This window comes from Scatophagus argus, chromosome 7, assembly GCF_020382885.2.
Source record: "Scatophagus argus isolate fScaArg1 chromosome 7, fScaArg1.pri, whole genome shotgun sequence".
Taxonomy (NCBI): Eukaryota; Metazoa; Chordata; class Actinopteri; family Scatophagidae; genus Scatophagus; species Scatophagus argus.
Genome location: NC_058499.1, coordinates 20,335,810 through 20,357,638, shown reverse-complemented (window position 1 = coordinate 20,357,638; position 21,829 = coordinate 20,335,810). Strand labels below are relative to the sequence as shown.

The window sequence follows — 21,829 nt, the reverse complement described above, 5'->3', positions numbered from 1 at the left end:
TCAACAATGTGATGTTTGGGGGAGCAGCTTTAGAAGGAGACCTGAGGGGAAGGAATGGGATTGTTTTTCAGCTGGATACTTTCAAAATCTGGCTTGTCTTACTGGTTTCTTTCCAATCATACAGACTCCAGTTCTAACTTGAAGTTCTTCCTCCATGCCATGCTGTCATGTTATGTGCAGCCCACACTTCAAAGTACAAACACTGCAGTGAACTCAGGTTTATATTTTCATTTTTTAACACTCCAAACGATCTGTACAGGGGAATGTGCTGGTACACCCAAATTTAAGATGACCTTGTTAGTGGCATTCCTGTGTGCAGGTTTAGATATTCTACACAGCATTCTGTGCACAGTGCAGACCAGAATAACACTCCCCTTTTAAACACATCTTGCAAGTTTACACTTAATATTAAGAAACCATTCAGCCTTTAAGCTTCTACAAGTTCTTATTTCCATGCTTTAAAAAGACAGAGAGAAACTTGAATGTTAGATGCTGTACTGAGGAAACAAAAAATAACTGTCATCAAAATGTATCTTAATTAATGCAAACGCAGCACAGAGACTGTCCATCATTTCATGTAGTTCTCATCGACATCCATTTATCACGTACTCTTTACCAAAGAAAAACTCTGGTTTATTCAGTGTTGAGCATTATCACTCCTCCTCTCCCTTGTTGTGCTGATGCAGTGTCTCTGGGCAGGAAAATGTTTCTGATACTTTTCTAAAACTTTTATCTACTCAAGGATTTTGTATCTCAAGTATCAGACTATTTTTGGACAAAGACAAAGTCCTTCACTGTTGTTATGTGGAGTGTGATATTCCTTTCATTTTTTGTCCCATCTTCTTCTTCTCCGGAGATGACGGTGAGGGTTTCACAGTGCACACACATGCCGAGGCCCCTGCGATGCGTTTTGGCAGGTCTGGCCCTCTGGACCACGAGTCCTTGTCAGGGTTGTACACCTGCGTGGCTCTGGAGAACGCCATGCTCTCCCAACTGTAGCCCCCAAGCACATAGATCCTCCCTGCCCAGACAGCAAGCCCCGCCTCGCTGTTGGGCAGCAGCAGCGGTGCCACACGACTCCACTGGCCACTATGTGGGTCATAGGACTCCACCTGCAGGATGTCGAAGCGCTCTGTGGTGTCTTCATGGTCATTACTGCCCCCTATGGCATAGATGAAGTGGTTGAGGGAGGCCATGCAGTGCCAGCCCCTGGCCAGAGACATGGCCTGACGTTCCACCCACACATCACTGTCCCGTGATGGATCATAACTAAGGACATCTCGCCTGTATGGGCCGATCTGATAGTCGTGACCACCTGAGATGTAGACTATGCCACGGTGGACTGTACCGGCATGGCCGTAAGTAAACCTAAAAACAAAAGAATTCAATTCAAAAGAATTCAAAAGCCAAATGTAGGACTGATTAAATATATATATATATCAATGGGAAAAATTTCCACATAATATAGCAGATCCAGTAGTAACATGTTCCCACCTGGGCAGCCCTGCCACATAGGACCAGCAGTCCTCAGCGGGACAATAGACCTCCACAGAGGACAAAGCTCCGGTGTCATTCCTCCCACCCACGGCGATCAGGCACTCTCCAACCGCCCCCAAGTAAAAATCCACTCGCCGCTGGTTCATTGGAGCACCCTGGGAAAACATCACACCGTCACTGTGTCTGGGCTACTTAGCTGTTTAAAGACAACAAGCTGGAAGTAAGAAATCAAAAAGAATAAATAATAGCACAAAGATGGGTGATATACTTTTACCCTGATCCCTTCTCACATACCTCCTTCACTGAATGTTCTGGCACTTTTGATTGTGCTTCACAGGAAACTATAATTACTATGTCACGGTTGTATGCCCCCACTCACCAGTTAAGTTGCAGCTGCCCAAGCTCATATAATACATGGAGTGACGACTCCGAAGGAATCCACTAAAAGAAAGTTAGTGTAATTCTTGGTATATTGTCATGTATGATTACAGTGAATAATTTCCAGTGAGAATTTCCTGTCTTCATTTAAAGATTATTTTTTACAGAGGGGATCACATGCTGCAAAGGGAATCACCTGAAAAACCAATGTGTCAAGCAATCTTCAACCTGGCAACACAGGAGATCTGTTTAAAGGTGGACACCTAAGATTAGTGTCGTCAATTCAGTACGTGACCACATGTGAAATATGGTCACAATCTGCCCTTCTGTTCCTGAGTTATGCTGTTGAATCATGGACAGAAAACATGATGATGTCACAGTGAAGTTGATCTTTACCCTTGCATTTAAAATGCCACCACTTTATCATTTTATCCTATTAGGCATTTGCGTACAAATTCTTTAGTTATGGCTAAAAATGTGTCTTGTGAGCTCACACAAAACACAAGTCGTTTCAACCTTGAATCTAAATGGGCGCTTGTGCTAAATTTGAGGAAAGACCTTCAAGGCCTTCCTGAGATAGCACATTCACAAGAGGACGTACATAAACATACTGTTTCACATAATATAGCAGATTTCAAAATGCTGCATTGCATGTTTTGTGTATACTATATACACTTCATTTGTAAACTGAAAAGCAATTGATAAGGAGGACAGAAGGGGTTCCTTGGTCCAGTACCTTGGTCCACTGATTGTGGCGGGGGTCATATCTGTAGAGCAGGTTACAGGCAGCATCTCCACCGTTGTCCCTCGATGAGCTACCACCAGCAGCGAAGATAAAGCCCCCCAGCACTGCCAGGCAGTGGTGGCTCCGCTGGGCCGGCAACTCTGTTTCCACCTCCCAGCTTCCTGTTTCACCATCCAGCCGGCAAACATTGGCACTCAGCTCCTCTCCATGTTCTGACACCTGGATAAGTAAAGAGAAAAGGTTAAAGGAAGCTAATGAGTTTCTGTTCTGAGTTTACTGTCATTAACATTAAACACAGATGTTAAAAACATTCACTTCAAACAGTTTGTTGTAAGTTTTAAAACCTTTAGGACAAAGCCCAAATCCAAATCAAGTTAAAAGCCTTCATAAGCAAGGCCTGTGAGTCAATGTATTATTTATTTTTAATTTTACAGTAATTTTTTTCATTTAAAAGTAAACTACCAACCGTAAAGTTAATGTTACACTCAATTTAACAGTAAACAGACTGGCATGTGTACCTCTCCTCCAATCAGCAGCAGCTGCTCGACTCCATCCCTCAGTGCGGTGCGTCCTGTTTGCAGGAGCGGTTGGGCGCTAGGCCTGCCGTGGTACCCCAAAGCTTCCTCCACCAAGGCTTCACAGCCAGCCTCCGCCGGCAGCAGGGCCCGCACCGCCGGCAGCACCCGGCCCACAAGGTCCCCCACGGGCATCAGAGGGAGGCGAATGTGGGAGAGGAGCTGTCCGGCATGGGCGGTCCGCTCAGGACTCTGGCTGAGCCACTGCAGGGTGGCCTGAAGGAGAGCCTGCTCACTGTCGTGCTGAACCTAACAAAGAAGAGAGTTTAATTACCGAAACTGTTGTATATTAAATAGCGACGATGTGAAGATGTTGAAAGAGATCTCCGTTGACACCGTCTTGCTTGCATAAGAAGTTTATTACAAAGCAACCCAACATCAATTACATGCATGTGAGTGGACCCAGGCCAAATGAAGATCACACTGCTGAAACATCTCTGATCAACTGCTTATACAGATTGGTTGTTGGTTATGAAATAAGACGTATGTCAACTTAATCAGATACAAACACTTTTTCCCCCCAACATGAAGTGGATCCTATGCATGTCGTGGTGAGAATTTTTTCGTCAACTGCAGTTTCCAAGAATAAGTTTTAAATCTATACATATAAACAACTTAGAGTGTTCACCTGGCTGCTGGAGAGGTAGGAGGTGAGTTTGTGTAAAGGAATGTCACGGAGGAAATCAGGGGTGAAGGAGAGCGTAGCGAAGCGTGTGAGGATAAAGTGGTCGATGTATTTGTCGAGTCTCTCCAGACTGTAGAGCAGAGCCAGCTCCTGCAGGTACAGGTAGTTGTCCTCGCTCACCTCCCTCTCCAGGTACTGGCAGCAGAAATCCACCACTCGCCACACCTGAACAACAGGTTTTTACTTCTTTTTTGACATTAAATTTTACATTTCTTGACCAAGCAACCAACATCACTTAACATCATGTGTTGACTTGATATTAAATGTATAGAAAGTGACCAGGTTCTTACCTGCAGAAGGTGGGCTGCTTCCAGCACATAGTCAATGTTGCCTCCATCCAGTGACAGCTCTCCACTGTAGAGGAAGTCCACTACAGCATTCAGACCGATGAAGGACATCCCAACCAGTTCCACCTACAGACCGTAGGAAGACAAGAGCGATTAATCAGAATTCGGATATATCATAATGTCTGTGTACACCAACAAACTTCACATTTATCACAGCATGAGTCTCTTAATCACATTATTATCATTAATAATCTACATAAAAATTGAGACAGAGAAGATAAATAAGAAGAAAATAATGAAAAAACAAGTAATGTGGAATGGAAAAAAAATAAAACAAAATGATTTACAATTCCCCTGATTTTCCCTGTGTAGAAAATTTTCTTCGCAGCATCCTACGTACCTCCTCCTGGCGCTCCTCCCTCATTCCCAAGGTGAACATAGCATGGAAATATGGGCTAGAGACAGCCAGCAGGGCTCGGTGAGCAGGAACCCGCTGATCGTCAGCCACCAGCACCACATCACAGAACTGGCTGTGCTGCCGCTGCTCATTGAGACCCTGCAGAACATCCACAGCTTGATCCATCCAGCGGAACACCTGCAACGCAACACCACAACACACTGACCAGATGGAAAGATCTGAGTTGCTCAAATTGTTAAAATGTTCATCTGAGTTGCCCTCAGTCAACATTTTAGCTTACAGGCCCCTGCCTAATTGTTTTCCCAAAAAAGATAAATTCGGCAAAAAAGTCTACCAAACCAAATCTGAAGATCAGTCAAGTTGGGGGGGCTCACTTTGCCAGTAAGATAGTAACAGAGCCTCCACTGTGGTATTCCCTAACGAGGAGCAGCCAAAATAATAATGCCAAAAAAAGATCATGTTCTAATTGTTCTCATATGTGGATGAATGAATTAAAAGCACATCATCATCTACACACTCCACTGAAGCCTGTTTCTGATTGCTGAGAGGCTGGTGTGAGCTTCCTCCAGACCGACTGTGGCTCAGACGAAAGGAATCATCGCTATTCTGCAGATCTGATAAAACAGCTGGCAGAGCAGCTATAAAGCATACCACATAATCAGAAAATAACATTACTCAGTGCTGATGATAAATGCTATTTGTACTTTGTGTTGATAGTGTCTCTTGAAATGTCCAACCTCAGCAGTAAAGGAGGTGAATGTCTCTCCCTTCTTGTTTGTGTGTATATGAAAGTCTGGTCATAGGTTCAGCCCTGTGATCGGTCCTCTCACTGACACACACACATACATACTGACCTTGGACGATTCACTGATCCGCTGGGGCCGACACACGCGGCTCAGTTTGCCATTGTCCATTATGTCCCCTCAGGCAGACATCATCTAAAGGGCACACACAGACACAATGGAATTACAATACCCAGCAAAAACTCACTTAACCTTAACTGTACCTCACTCCTGGTAGTAGATTAATCCTCACATATCTGGGAACAAGGAAAACCAAGTATTGTAAGTAAGCACAGAACAGTAACAGAACATGTCAGAGCATCTATTGTCCTCACCTTTCTGTGCTGTGAAGACATGTAATCTCCATACTGTTATATTGATAGATAGATAGATAGATACTTCATTGATCCCGAGGGAAATTCAAGATTAACTAGCAAACCAAGAATACACACCGACACACATAGCCTAACAGTCATAACAATAACGTATGTTAAATTCAGTCACTTTCTGATTTGAAACCTATAAAGCTCCCATTGTTGTAACCTGACTGGTGCTTACATATGGACGTATGGTGGAGCAGAAGCTATCTGGTTACGCTTTGCCACAGTTAACAGCATCTCCTGTTAACGCACCTTAGCACAAGAGGGAGAAGCGGCTGCATTTTGGAAGAAAACGACCGACATGCGACGCTTTTCAACGACAACACAACCTGCCTGTTTCTCTTTCAACACCGTTTGTTCCTACTGAGACATGTTCCGGTAAATACATAATTTGTTGCACCACAGAAAGAGATGCACAACTTAGCATATCAACAGCTAGCCTGAACAAACAAACGGGCTTCCGGTTTAGGTTTTCAAAATAAGTTCCTACGTCTTGTGACTCCCCAAAGCACTGCGAAATAAAACATGCATTGAGTGACAATGAAGAATAAGAAAGCAAATAAATAAATAAATGAATTTAACACATCTCCCACATACAAATAAATAAGTAAGCGATCGAATTTAACAATTTATCAACCCCCCATACTGACAGTGGAATAGCTCCATAGACCTTTCTGGTTTGTGGTTCTAGACTTTTGAAGTCGAAGAATTATTACCAAACACTGTTTAAAAAACTGTTGTCATATCATGTTACGGAAGGTTTTTGATGAGTGTTAAGAAAGGACACTACCATAAGGAACCTGTAGTTACTCAAAATGTTTTTCAGTACGTCATTTTCATTTGAAAATTTAATCGCACCCTTAGTATGCCATTTTATTTTGAAAAGGAGGCTTTTCACTCCGATGTTGTGGTTGTTGTGTTTTTAAGATGTTTTATAAGTTTTATAAGATGGAGCTACGACTATACCCTCAAAATGGTTAAGTTTAGGCACCAAAACCAAAACCTATTGGAATACGTTCAAGTTTGGCAACGTCATCTAAGTTTTTAGATATTTAGGCTTAGCTACTATTCGACGTTTAAAGGGGCAGTTCACTCCCAAATCAAAATACACATTTTCCCTCTGAACTGCAGTGCTATTTACCCATCTTGTTTGTTTTGGTGATATTTTCACAAAGTTGCCATCTCTGGACTATAACACAAGGCACCGCAAAAGCTCAACGGCACTACCTATTAACAGAAATCATGACCTGGTTTCTCACAGACCTTACTATGAGCTGTTTCATGTGTTTTCTACTATGCTATGGAAACTACTATGGAAAGAAAATAGATCCTACACGAAAGTCCTGTAAGCCTAAGCCATAATGAACTCTAATGTGGGTGAATTCCATAAAAAAGATGGGGTTTGTATCTGCAGACAGAACATAGAGAAATTAATAAAGAAGGACATGAAGTAGAGGAAGATGAACAATGAAATATGGAACGTGGTTTTACAGAAATGAACTGGATTTTATTTCATTATTATGATGAGAAGCAGTCAAGCGGGTTCTGTTGAAAGTATTTATTCTCTTTTTTCCTCAGTCGGAATGAGGTAATTAAGTGTGAGAGAGACTATACATGCAAATTAAATCACATTACCCACAATACTTGGTAATGAAAGCAGAAATGCATTTTCTATGTATTTTCCATTCCATTTTTATAACAGAAATACATTTTATATGTAATTTCCAAATATAAAATTCACTCTAGACGAATAGAAGCTTTGAAAAAGCTTTTCCAGATTTTATGACCCAGTCTGCAGCTCACTTTGTCAGCCTACCTGCTTCCACAAAGCAAGATGGACTGATAACAAATAACCTGCTAACGTCTGTATTTAATGACATATTTTTTTGTGCCATGTCTAAAATGTGAGTAACATGACTAATGTATCTGCAGCTTCTGACATGACTGAACACAGTCATGTCAGAAGCTGTGTTATATTATGTTTACATGTACATGACACATGAAGATGGCTTCACAAAGTTATGATTTCCTTTAATGGTCACACTGGATTCTTGGACGCCAGCTATGAACAGGTGGCTGTGAAGCGGCGCTGGAGGACCAGCAGGTGGCGGGGTGGTGCAGGACTCATTCTGGGTGGGTGGTGGTCGCTCTCTCCATCGGACCTCTTCGGTGTCATCAGACAGCCAGTGATGACCGTGGACTCAGGACTCGCAGCAGGAGGGACGAGACCTCTGACCTCTGTGCTGCCTGCCTGTTGTACTGACCAGTGCAGCCCGGTGCTTTGTCACTGAGCTGAACATATAGCAGACATACAAAATGTATTTTATTATTATATTATATAAAATGTATTTTATTATTATAGTACTGCTGTTTTAGGCAGTACTAGACTATACAGTCTAAAATCAATTAAAAGTCCTTAGTTGGTCTCCAAGGACAAATCAAATAAGTTAAAGTTAAGTGAAAGTAAATGATTTAAACACAATTGGTAGGTTTTAATAGCTCAGCATCGATCTTTGTCAAGTTGCACAATTTAACAAAAGTAAAACCGGAAGTGAATGATATTACCTTCAGAATAAATTAAAATCTTTGTTAATGAAAAAAGAACAATCAAGTAATCTGCATTTTCTGTTGGACAAAATTAAAACAAATGTGCTTTTATAAATAAGCGATTTCTCACAGGATGACACACATATACTCATTGTTACATTTTAGATGGATTTTATAATGTTGTCCCTGGTAGCAGCCCATTTTCCTGCTTTTCTCTGTATCATTTCCAGTGTTCAGAGATAAATCCATTAGAACAAATAATCACTCACTGTAACCACTAAGAAAACAAAGAGCAAATCTGCTGCTGCTGAAATTAAGTATCCTATTGTTTGATGTTATCTGCATGGGATAATTTCCTGGGCATTATTTGGCTGCAAACATGTCACTGTATAGTGTATATCCATGTAAGCACAATCATGCCACTATGTTGAAAAGGACTTCAATGCTGATAGTTTCCTTTCCCCTAACAGAGAGGAAAGAGGCATGTCCACAAAATGTAACAAAATTGTAAAAAAACAAATAATTTAAGAAGCCAATTGATTGTCAAATTTAGCAGCATATGAGCACCTCACATGTTAGAGAAGAGTGGTTACTAAACCCAGCTGTAATGTGTAAGAAGTTTAAAGAGAAAGAAAGAATATTTTTGTAAGGCATACAAGATCCAATATTTTCAATTTATTAATTTATTTTTGTCTGGTAATCTAATAGATTAGATTACAAAAATCGCCATGCCCGTATTCAGTAACTGAATATAAGGTAATCTGACCCAACCCTATATGTGTATAAACATGTGTGTTTTGTGCATTTAAAAGTATATTGTTAACAGTATAATACTGAACGTCGTTCTCATAGTATCGTTTATAACAATATATATACAAATATATTTTTTGCAGGTTCATCTGTTGCAGCCGTTATTGCGTTTTACTTTATTTTGAAAGTCCTCACAGGAAAGTGCAGTTGCATGCTGTGGCTGCCTTTACAGCGGTCCTCACACATACAAGGAGAAGGCTGAATCCAGCGTCTGGGTGACTTCTCTATCTTCTTTGGCAGTCTGATCGACTAACATCACCAACGCCCATAAAGTGGCAATATACAGGAAATGATCCGAGCTGCTAGAAGAAGAGCCGTCTTTTTCCGTTAAGTCCCACCGACTCAATTGTTCCAGTGCGGTGGTCGTGATTTGGGAGTGAAGCCTATTGTATAGCGTTATCAGTTTTCTGATGTATAGGCCTAACATCAACTGTATAAGTTAGCTGCTTTATTACTGCGTAGCTAGCTCTCTCGTTTGTACTGATACATCGTTGACTTCCACTGTTTGGTTCCCGTCCACCCGAAAAATGGCAACCCAGATCGATAAAGAGGCTTGCAGAGAGGCTTACAACCAAGTCAGAGACGATAACACGGACATCAATTGGTGAGTGTCAGACCTGGTTCCGTATCCATACTCTGTTCAAATATGTGACTATTGTATACTGCTTTGGCTATTTATTAAAGTAAAAGTGTTGTAACCTTACACACAACTCAGCACCTAATGTGAATATTAAACTCACTTGCCATAATTTACTTCGGCAGACACGTAGTCCATCAAGCAATCCGTGTTTCTGTTTAATCTCAGTAGAAATATATTTCACACAGCCTGTTAACGTTAACGCCCACTGCGGTTTTTTTTGGAAAGTTTAGATTTTATTTTTTTACATGCCGAATGAAAGACAGAGTCGTAAAGACGTAGAACACGTAATGAGCGGTATTTTATGCCACGCGAACCGTTGCATCTAGCTAAGGTAACATTAAATTGCTCGATATTTTACAGTAGTTAGACCTGTTTTCTCGGGTACGCGCTAGAGTGGCACATTGTGGGCACAATTCGGTGACCGACCAGATCGTTTCATCCAAGAAACTGCAGGACTCTCTCAGAACCCTCACCCTGAAAAATCTTGATCGGGCGGGTCACAGACCTGATTGTATTGTTTCACATTAGACACATGAAATCCTGGATCCAGTGTTCATAACAATAAACTCTAAAATACACGCAGCTCTCAGTGCCTCCTCCTAGCTGATCTGATCTAGTTGATCTGTATTCTGCCCATTTAGCGGTCTAACACACACACACACACACACACACACAGTTATGAGGCCCAGCAGGGCAGAAGTAATTTCCTTTGTCCTGCATTCGGAGAGGAAAGCGTTATAGTAGTGACACACGCACATGGCTGACGCACAGCTGCCACCTTGCATGGGTATCTGAGGCATTTTGTGCATTTCTGGGTCTGATTTGCACATAACGCCATTGTTGTCAATCAAACACATCGTGAGAATGAATGGCGCTTTGGGTAATAACGCACGATGTATTCTGCATCTTCCAGGGCTGCCTTTAAATATGAAGGCTCTATGATTGTGCCTGCAGGACAAGGGTCTGACTATGATGACTTCAAGGGGATGTGCACAGGTAAAGAGTGGATTTTATTTTAAATATGCAACTGTACTTGTCTACCAGGTTTTACCAGTGCAATGTGTGGCTGAAATTTCTTTTCATGATATGTGTGTGGCCTGTGTGCTTCTGTCTCTGGAGGGGTTAAACAGCATATATGGCACACAGCTTGACTTTGCAGGACGCTAATCTTTTAAGACTCTGTGCTCTGTCACCCATTGGCCTTGAGCCCTGTACCTACGCTGTCAAAGCACTTAACAGTGTATGCATTTTCACTGCATAATGTGTTTTACAATGCCCTGCCTGTAGTTTTTACAAGGTGAAATATTGATGGTCAGAGTTTTGTCCTAGTGTGCAATTTGTTTTTCCTTGAGTTAAAAGGGAAGATGTTAAAGTAGACTTTAAACTTCAGTCCCTGTTCTCCAACTAGTTGGCAATCATGCAAGTTTAATTTTTCACCTGTCACTTCCTCTGAAACCAAAAGAAAAACACTTCTGCTGAAGCATCTGTGTGTAGCTCAATAAATGAACGCATGGTCTTGTCTGATCGAGTGTGTGTGTGTGTGTGTTTTTAATGAAGGATCAGGTCTTCTGTGTATTCACTGCACAGCACATTGTTATGTTGTTCACAAAAATGAGAAAAATGGCAGCAAAAGGTCAAAAAGGGACTATGAGTGCTGGCTGGATGTAGAGTGAAAAAACCTTCAGAAAACTCTCACTCTGATGTAAGTTCCCCTCTTTCTGTGTCCTTTAGAGTAAAGCATCTGCTCTCATGTTGGGTGTGGCTGTTTCTGATCCTTGTTGTCTTTAAAACTTGCTGCCTCAGGGCTGCACTCCTTCTCCTCTTCCTGATATTTCAGAGTTCACACTCGTGTGTTGAGAGAACTCATTTGTCACCATGATTTACACTAGTTAAGCTGGTGTGTTTGTCATTGGTTCCTGTTCAGAGATGAGGCACACGCATGATCAAACATCTTTCTGTCTGTGTGCTTGTTTTCCTTATTTAGCAGTGAAGTTGTAGCTGCAAAAAAACAAAAAAAAACCCCTGAGTGTAGGAGGAGCTGATGTAGACTCATCGTGTAGTGAGGCTTGAAGAGGAGGGCTACTTTTCAATAGCAATCTTTAACTAGTGCAAGTAGATGAATTCTGGTGGTCAGGATCAATGCAATAAGATGCAGACATGCAGGGTCATTTTTTAAGTCCTAAATCCTAACATTTACTTTGCCACCAAAACTTTGACACTCACTTTCCGCTGACAAAATGCAGCAACAACCATTAACTTACTTAGTCATAAGTTATTCATCCTAGGTCACCAAACTATGAGCTGAAGGGAAATTCAGTCCTGAATGTCCCCTGACAGGAAAGTGTTTCTCAGGTTTTAAGTCTTCACAACAGGTTTGCAGTCTTTTTAACCACCGTAGCAACATTAGTGTACCAACAGTGTCGGTTGTACCGTCCACTGCTTGAAATTGCTTGAGAAACATTGGATTGATGATGAATTTGGCAATTTGGCATGCAGTGTCCTCAGAGGATGAATCCCCTGTCTCTGATGATCTGACCTTTGACTTTTCTGACCTTTCCTCTGCCACCAGTAGGATCAAGTGTTCAGTTACCTACTAGATGGACTGGGGCAACATTCTTTGCAGACATTCACTGTCTCCAGAGGATGTATCCTGCTTTTCCATTAGTGCAAATAGATGGTTGGTATCTTTGATTTTGCATTGCCATGAATGTCAGTTCAGACTTATACTGCACTCAATTAGATGATCCAGTGAGAATTTCCCCACTGCGGGACTAATAAAGGCCTACGTTACCTTAATAGAATACTTTTACGGTTGTAGTGGATGCTAATGTGTTTAGCGGTGTGTGTGTGTGTGTGTGTATGGTTGTTTTGTAGCTGACTGGTGAAATTTACATACGTTACTTCTCAGTTCAGAGGCTGCAGATTTATCAGGGTAAACCTTTAATGCAGTATATGTGGACAACAGATAATGTAAGAATCACTTGTAAGTTATACATTAATGCAGATTTACTGCTCCTGCCTTCAGCTCCAGGCCAATTTAAACGCATCTGTTAGGCAGTGATCAGATTTGTTTATTAGGCCCAATGGTGGCAATAATCAAAAGGTCGGATGGCCACTCAAACCTCAGACCTCAGTGTTGGCGAAGGGGAAAATTTGGACCTGAGTGTGATCTTGTTATAAAAAATAATTAGGATTCATCCTCAGGGGATCCACCCCAAAAGGAGTGGCTGACAAACTGGCCTCCCTGTCCTCAGGCCCCGCTGTTAGCAGAGGTAAAAACAAGACTAAATCTGGACTCAGTTGATATGTTGGTAACACCACTCTTCTCCAAACCCGCCTGACAACTGTTCACAGGAGACAGCTCTGGTTTCCAGGCAGTGTCTCAGAGGGACTGAGTGTGGGCTGTGCTCAAAACAAGTCAGTTTACGCAGAACAAAGTCTCTCCCGGCAAGTCGTTTCTGCTGTCTCATCACAGTCGTAATGTCAGTGCAGTTTTCTTTGCAGCGAGGGGTGGTGGGGTGGGGGGCTGCAGAGTCAGCATGGCTTTGAAGGGAAGACAAACCAGGAAGAATCTGACAGAGGGAGGAAGTGCGTAAGTGTGGGTGAGCTCCAGGTTGAAGTGAGGGTATTTGTTGTCCTAGTTCTTCAGTGACATCTCAAACAGTGATAATGTCAGGTAAGACAAGACAGGTTTAGGGTCACAGAATTTACTGCACGCGCGCGCACACACACACACACACACACACACACACACACAAACGTCTTTGTGTGCATAGCTGCAGTTGTGCTGTTGAAACCACTGATGTCCTTTGTTCACTTTACCGCACTGATAAGACTCTTTACACTGCCTGCACCTATTAGTGGAGTTAATGTGCGGCTGGTCTGAGAACAGTGCTGCTGAGGCTCTGCCAGGAAAGTTTTTATCAGCTGCTTCAGTGGGAAACATAATAAAGATAAAGATAGTACCAGTTGCATTATAAAAACTTTTTAGAAAAACTTCTTTGCAACATTAAGTGCTCTTCATTTAGTCTCCATTTAGTAATTAAATGCCAGACAGTAGGTGACAAGGTCAAATTGTTTACTTGAATAAACAACACTCAAGTGATAACAACATCAAACAGTTCCAGTTTGAGAACATGGAACCATTTAAAACTTAGTATCTTTGCTTGGTAATTAACTTTAATGATTAAAACAATACCTAAATTAATTTAATTGTTGTATATCAACTAATCAATCACTTGTCTAATCATTTAAATAATAGTTTGAATGTTGCCACTTGATGGAGAATTTTGTTTGTAGTGTTTTTATGGATTCATCTTAAATTCGTCTGACATCATTGGTCTGACCTGTCACTTCCATCCCTCTCGGCAGTGAGCTCCACACAGTGTGCTCATGTTTCCCACACTGGCTGGTGTGTGATGCTGCTGTGTCTCAGTCAGTGGGGACGGGGATGCTCTTTACTGTCGCTGCCCCACTTTTTGAGTTTCAGGTTGATGCTGCCTGGTGGAGCTTAAAAAATGAAAGTGAAACATTTGAGCTGGGAGTCTGTGATGTTAGTGCAGAAAAAAATGACTTTTTATTTATTTTATTTATTGATAGATTTTCATGCTTCTACCAGTCATCGGTCATTTACGTATATAATATTATATAACATATAAAATACTCAACAGCTATGTCTCTTTCTATAAATCAAGACCCAGTCACACCTTGTTATGAGCAGTTTCATGTAGGAACTATTTTCTTTCGGTATCACAGCACAGAAGGAAATGTGCATACTCAGTGGACAAAAGGCCAGCTAAGCTAACTAAACTAGTTAACGTTACAGATCAGTCTTGGAGGACTCCATTAATGTTTACATTTCACCCTGTCAAAGCACGAGCCTGTCATTCATAGTAGTATGCATGTTTCCTATTGGGCTGTGAGACAGTGTCACTTTGAAGATGGGAATTGGCACTTATGTAGATACAATATGCTTTGCTTGTGGTGCTCAAAGCTCCAGATGGAAATATTAGACTGTTCTGTTGAAAACCTGGAGAGGTTTTGCCCTGCAGCTTATGGTCAGAGTATACAGAGACTATTAGCCTCAGCCAGAGGTGAGAACACCTGGAAGGTAATAATGAGAAATCTGTTCGTGTTATTGTTACCTAATCAAACTGTACCGCCTGAAGACAGCAGGCAAGACAGCAGAGTATATGTTTGAGAAGAAGGCACCGTACCACACCTTCTCTAGCAAGTGTTTGTTTATTTAGACTATCTCATATGAAACTGGCTATAAATCAGCAGTCAGTATACAGGACAGGGTGGAGTGCTGTGTGTTTTGGTCGCCAGTGTGGTTGTTGGAGCATTCCAGAAATATGTTATGAGTACTTCCAATGAAGGACTAAAATGGTCAAAGTTAACAAGATGTTGACCAGCAGCCTTCTTTCAGGAATCGCACAAACATATCTCACAGTGTCACCGTAAAATTTCTATTGTGTTAATCAGCTCCCAGGTGTTGACTTATTTATAATCCAGGACAGAAAACTTTAGAGGATTCAGCGTGTGGCATGTAAGGAATTTACATTACATAGTGGTTATACAGGACTGGAAAGTTACAATACATGTGAACACGTGTAGTGTAACTGGAGGTTTTCCACAGCACCACTGGATCCCAAACCTCCTGACCCTTTATAGTGGAGCTCTGTTTATGAGTGGCTTCACATCGCTACATGTTGTGTACGCCTGTGAGCACTTCACCCTTCCTCAACAGGATTTATAGGCCTGAAGAGGTACGAGTCAGGAGACAAGTAGCAGAATTATTTTTCTTTTTAGCCCGGTTGTTTGTATTCAGGTATTATTTACAGCCGGTTCTGAAGTGGACCACTTCGACAGTGAGGCGTGGTCACTGGGAGGTCCGTATTACAACTGCAAGGCTCATTAAAGATTTGATTCATTTAGTCTATTGACCTGAATATTCACAAGTTACACACGCAAACACACACACACGCACACACCTGAAAAGCAGAACTTTGTACTACATCATTAAAATACTTTTCTCACACTCCTCATGCACATAAACACATTCACACTTTGTAGATTTTTGATTTATTACTCTTTGTGTTCATCACCGCTCAGATGTGATAAGGTGTGTAATATTTTAAAATATCTCCTGCAGTCACGTTCAATCTGGTGGCCTTACACAGTCTCTTCCATCCCTTCCCTCAGATGATGCTCGTCTGTTTGGCTTCGTCCGAATCACAACGGGAGACGCCATGAGCAAACGAGCCAAGTTCACTCTCATCACCTGGATTGGCGAGAACATCAGCGGGCTGCAGCGCGCCAAGATCAGCACCGACAAGGCGATGGTCAAAGAGATCGTGCAGGTCAGAGATTCTGCGGTGTCGCACATGACGAGAGTAGTGATTAAAATAATGGTCGTCGTCATGAGAGTAAAATAGAGCGGAGCTGTAATGGTTCCTTTGGGGAAACTGGATGGTTACAGAGGCAATATGGCGACAGAATGCTGCGTACAGTCAGACAAACAGCAGAATAGGATTTTTAAAAACAATTTCACATCAGAAATCATCAGTAAAGAAGAATGTAGCATGTACAGGATCCAACCATACAACATTAAGAGAGTTTATGACAACAGAGAAAATTAAGTGGATGTAAATATTTAGCAGCACACATTAAATGTTTTTCATATTCACTTATGTTGAAGCAGCACTAATCACTATTGCGAGGACACAGGACTCCAAATGAATCATTTTTGGTTTTAGTGTTTCTTTCTGTTGTCCCAAACAGGCCAAAATCTTAAACTGAAAGAGTGTGCAGATCACCTCCAGACTTACAGTCATGATGGCAGTGAAGATGACAAAAACAGAGATTTATTCTTTTCATGTCATGCCCAGCTTTAGTGGATCTTAACATATCACGAATGGAAGTAATCTGCAGATGAGAAGAGACGAGACAGACCTTTCTATGGCTATCAGTTTTTTTGAGCCATGACAAAGGCCAAAACGTGGCCTGCAACAGCCTGGGTAATCCTTGTTTTTAGATTATCCGATTGATGTTGTAATGCATAATGCAAAATGGAAAACACTGCTGAAAACAACAAACATCTAAGCTTTACAAAAGGCTTTAAGAAATTCTGTCAATATTTAAAACAAACTCACAATCCGCTCCAGGCTTACACCTGGCAGAGACGGTTAATGCAACCTTAAAGGTACAGTGCAGAGAAGACAATAACCTGTTAAACGCATTTCCTTCACCTGGTGAGGTGGCAGGTTACTCCTCCAGAATTTATTATGAGAGTTTCATGTACCTCACCTATACCTACAATATATCTGACACCAATTAGGTTTTCCTTGCTGCATTTTTATATAGCTTATCATGAATCAAACTGATAGCTGACTGTTAGCAAGCTGAAAAACTGGGACATCTTTTCCTTCTTCAAAAACTCTTTATTGAATGAATAATGTACATCACTGTTCAAAGAAAATGACAGAATGAGGACAGAGAAAATAGAAAGAAAATCACAGCTCTCATGAATAGCACAGATACTTTCCTGGTTAGCTAGCATGTTATCTGTCAGCTCACCAGCTACAAGAGTTCACCAGTTAGCCACTGAGTTGTCACTCTGTCGTCAAGTTTCTAGAAGTACATCTTTTTCAAAAACAGACAGTTGAATCTCTGTGCAACTTTCTGGTGTGACTGGGCCCTAAGCATGGCCAGATATTAAACAATACTAACAACTTCAATGAGTTGTAAAATATAAAGAACCATCAAGTACATACTGAATGCTAATTTCTGTGGTCAGATTCTTGTAAGGCAGGACCGAGGCAGGTTTATCTTATTTTTAAGATTTTCTGAGAAAATATGTTTCATATTCTTTAAAGTTATTGAAAGTATTGCTTTGTTCTTTGTACAAAAACTCGCTGAAAATATACCCAGCCCAAATTCTAAATTTAATTTGTTCCCATCTGAAAATCCTCAGTCACTGCTCTCCTTAATGCCCAGCAGTTGATGTAAACAGGCACTGTAATTTGGTGTAAGGTACATTTACCTTTGGTAGTGTTATTACTCACTTGGTGTTTTTTGTCTGCAGAACTTTGCCAAGGAGTTCATGTTTAGTGACCCGAGAGAACTGGATGAGGACAACATCCGTTCAGAGTTGAAGAAGGCGGGTGGAGCCAATTATGATGCTCAGGCCGAGTAGAGAAGTGCCACAGTCCACTGGAAGGGTTGGGTGGGGGGGGTCGGGTCTGGTCAGAGAGAGATGGATTAGGTGGGGGTGGGGAGTATTGGGGCTACTACCTCTTGGGGAGAGGGCGAGGCAGGGTGGAGAGGGCGCTTGATGAAAGGGAAATGCATGCACCAAACAGCCACATGTTACCTTCAAAATGAGGTCCAGCAAAGAGATCTTGTGGTAAACACGGCTTGCTCATTTGCAAGAACACAGACGCACACAAACAAAGCAGATGTGCACCAGGAGCAGGTTGTTGAACCAGCATACGAGTTTCAAATGCTAAACAAACCCTTAACACATGGAAACAAATCTCAGTTACTGTAGTGTGGCACAGGTCCTGACAGTGCAGACACTCACTCAAGTACGTTACTGTGTTGTTAAAGGAATAGTTTGATATTTTTGCAAATATGTCTTTTTGCTTTTGTGAGAGCCAGCACCACTGAAACTCACCAATTCACACTTTATATCTTGTTGTATAGCTTGTTTTATCTTGTTTAAACAAATGAGATGTAATGTGTTAATGAGCTTTAGAGGTGTTTGTATGTATATTCCTTTTTTCTACCTGTTGTCAGAGCCAGGCTGGCTGTGACATTGACCTTCTCATCTCCCTGCCATCAACAAGAAAGTAAACAAGCAAATCTCATAAAATGTCCAATTATTCCTTTAAGGGCTTCATCTTGTCCAAAAATGGAGACTGGCAGCAGATGCCAACACAGTACTGTTACTGTATACTACATTGAGTGTCTGCATTAGCTTACATGTCTACAATAACCAACATTTAACTGTGATTTCTGCATAATTAAAAGCAAGTGTGTAATCTCTCTTAAAGATCACAGCTTCTTCTCCTTTACCGCCCTCTGCCCTCTCCCCAGTCAGGCTCATGGTTGGTTATGTACTGTGCTGTGCATCATCATCTCACAGTCATCCTCATCTCAGCTGGGCTGCAGCTGAACAATCAAGACTTCAGTACTGTTTGCTAGGAATAATTTTCTGTAATGAGGATGTGAAAAACTGAAGGGTTTCACTTCAGAATGTCATATTGTGATCACGGAACATATTGTAAGAAAGAGTTCCTCTCTGACAAGGGCAGATGTCTCATTTTGAAGTGAAGCTCTGTACTTGCTGACGTGTTTGAGACCAGCGTATGCTCTTAGTCATGATACACTGTACGTCCAAGAAGAAAAGATCTCCATTTTCTAAAAATAACCTTAGTGATGGTTGGCGTCTTGCTTTGAGTAAGCCTGAGTCATTGTGCTAAGTACACATCTAACCACCTCTTCATCTCTAGTCAGACAGCTGTGTTTGGATTACAGCTTCGAAGTCAACCATTACGTCTTGTCCTGAGGTGGACTGTAATTTGTCCTCCTGTCTTCATACTAACTTGCTTTGTGCTGGGAATCCCTTTTACTCCTGGACCAAATGTGTCTTTTTGTGACTGACCTTGTTTCAATGTACTTTTCACTTACTTCTTTCAGTTTCTGTTGGATGTAATTGATGTTTAGTTTCCCGAGCTGGGGCACAATTTGTAGAAGAGTAGCTTGCATGGCAAAGAAGAATCTTGGTCTTATACGTATTATGCTAGAGCAATATAGAGAAACTACTAACATATCTCTCAGCAGCGCAAGTAGTCAAGGATTTTGGAATGAAGATCTTTTCTCCTTGTGTTTCATCTCACGATCTAAAGGTATCCATGCATACTGTAACCTACTGTGTTTGACTGCCTTAGTCTCCCAGTGAGAGAGGGGCATCAGGGAGCTTGTGGACACTACACTGTGATTGGCTATCTTCATCACATGGGGGTGAGCCTTTGATCAGCATGTGGCCCATCAGGATGTGGGCTCGGGCTTATCACCCCAACCCAGGAGGAGCCGTTTCTCGGTTGTAGCATCCCTTTTTATTTGGTTTCAACCTTCCCCCTCCCCCCCCCTGCAAAAAAATTAGGATTTTTTTTTCTTCTACCTGTTTTTGTTTTTAAGATGAATTTTATTTTCTCTGAACCTTTTATTTTGTTTTTAAGAGCATTGTTATCTTGGACATTGGCAGAAGAGATTTTCAAAAAATAACGCAAAAAAAGAAAAAGAAAGAACTGAGTTGGCACAAGATGAATCATTTCAAAATAAAAATTGATGTTTTTTTTTCCAAAACCTGCTTCTCAATGTGTCTTTTGTGTGTCTCTGAAGCTTGAAGACCATGAACATTCACAGATTAGTTAATGCTGTATACTGTAAGGATGTAAAACTACAAAAATCAAACTGTTTTTCAGTTTGCTTGGACCCTGGACTCCTTTGTCATTTGATTCGTCAGGTTAGTTTTGTCAAAGATCCCTCTGATTTGTTTAAAAGAAGATTAGAATCAAAACAGCGTTTGCTAGCAGCTGATGTGGTATACTATATACTCAAATACAGGCTGTGCAATATATATAATTTTTTGTGCTTTTGAATGTCTTGGATTCCATACATAGATGTACATTTAATTCTGTACAATATGCAATTCATACTTGCCTGAGTTGTGTAGTCCATCAAAAGTATTGGGGCACTTGGCCATTACACCAACTTCAGTGACATTGCTTTCCAAATAGACAGCTTTGCAGCCACAACAGCTTCCACTCTTCTGGAAAGACTTTCCTATTTCCTATTTCTGTGGGAATTTTTGCCCATTCATTCAGAAGAGCATTTGTGAGGTCAGACACTGATGTTGGATGAAAAGGCCTGAATCACAATCTCCAAGTTCTACCACACCAAACTCTTCCAACCATGTCTTTATGGACTTTGTTTTGTGCACTGGGACATAGACATAGACCAAACTGCTGCCACAAAGTTGGAAGCATAGCATTGTCCAAAATGTCTTGGTATGCTGAAACATGAAGATTTCCCTTCACTGGAAGTAAGGGGCCCAGCCCAAGCCCTGAAAAACTGCCCCATAAAGAGGTCTGTCTGGATACTTTTGTCTATATAGGGTATAAACAAGGTCTGAAAAAGCAATACAAGCTCATTGTTCACTGAACTAAACAAGTCAAGCAAGTTTGGTTAGTCCAACTGCAACAATATTACATGTATTTTTGACAGCTTACAGAAGTGATCAGTACTTTAAAAATAGTAATCTTAATTTTTCAAACAACAATTAGTGACCAGAAGGAAGAAATGTGTTCCTTACTTTTTGGCCTCATGAATAATTTCATAGGTCAACAGTCACGCTAACAGCCAGACAGTAGCTGCTGACACAACACAAAATGAACCACAAACTTTGAGCAACAACCCACATTAGTTTCCATCTAATGAGTCCTTATCTACAAGCACTGCTGCATCTTGTACTGCACTTTGGCTCGTTCAAAGAACTGCCGAACAAATGTTCATGAAAGAACAGAGCATTGATAACATTAGTTTACAGCCTTGATGGCTAACTGGCTAATCAGCTGCAGCACACTGAACAGCTTAGTATTTGTATTTGAATATCTGACCAACTAGCCTGTGGGTGACCTGACACCCACGTTACCCTTAACGTGGGTGTCAGGTTTCTTGAAAAAGAAGAATGTGTGGACTAAAAAGATACCTCTCGTTCGTCATTGTGAGTACATTTAAAACCTCTAATAAAGGGTTCCTCCTTGTACTGTCTTAGATCTCTTTTTGTTAGCAGCAAAGGATGAGGTAATGAGATAATTTGGGCACTTGAGAATTAGAGTCCATACAGCAACCATCTGTGGGAGCTTTGGGGGGTCCCAAAGGTTTCCATGGTCAGCATAGTCTCCATCATCCTCAGTCAGCTGAGGAGGGAGGAGGATGAAATGTCCTGATCAGGATCTCATTTACGTTCTTAATATCTGTACTCCTCTTGCTGTTGTAGATCTTCCCAGATCTCAGC

At 41.3% G+C, this 21,829-nt stretch overlaps 2 protein-coding genes across 6 annotated transcripts; one reads left to right on the top strand and one right to left on the bottom strand.

Annotated features, from left to right (window-relative positions):
* Positions 1-208: 208 nt before the first annotated feature.
* klhl36 (kelch-like family member 36) lies at positions 209-6,219 on the bottom strand. Of its 5 annotated transcripts, none has more exons than XM_046394204.1 (10): positions 5,926-6,219; positions 5,703-5,735; positions 5,440-5,523; positions 4,568-4,762; positions 4,171-4,293; positions 3,824-4,045; positions 3,139-3,444; positions 2,612-2,839; positions 1,495-1,652; positions 209-1,368 (listed from the first exon to the last, which is right to left on the bottom strand). In XM_046394204.1, exons 3-10 carry the CDS (start codon positions 5,497-5,499, stop codon positions 801-803), a joined length of 1,860 nt encoding a protein of 619 aa, XP_046250160.1. In that variant the 5' UTR covers positions 5,500-5,523; positions 5,703-5,735; positions 5,926-6,219; the 3' UTR covers positions 209-800. The 5 variants fall into 5 exon arrangements, with proteins under 5 accessions (XP_046250160.1, XP_046250159.1, XP_046250161.1 ...); XM_046394203.1 differs by having other exon boundaries at positions 6,000-6,218; XM_046394205.1 differs by lacking the exon at positions 5,703-5,735.
* A 3,047-nt stretch (positions 6,220-9,266) lies between these two features.
* Positions 9,267-20,115, top strand: cotl1 (coactosin-like F-actin binding protein 1). Its single transcript, XM_046394469.1, has 4 exons — positions 9,267-9,708; positions 10,658-10,740; positions 15,949-16,106; positions 17,831-20,115. Exons 1-4 carry the CDS (start codon positions 9,632-9,634, stop codon positions 17,939-17,941), a joined length of 429 nt encoding a protein of 142 aa, XP_046250425.1. The 5' UTR covers positions 9,267-9,631; the 3' UTR covers positions 17,942-20,115.
* Positions 20,116-21,829: the final 1,714 nt, after the last annotated feature.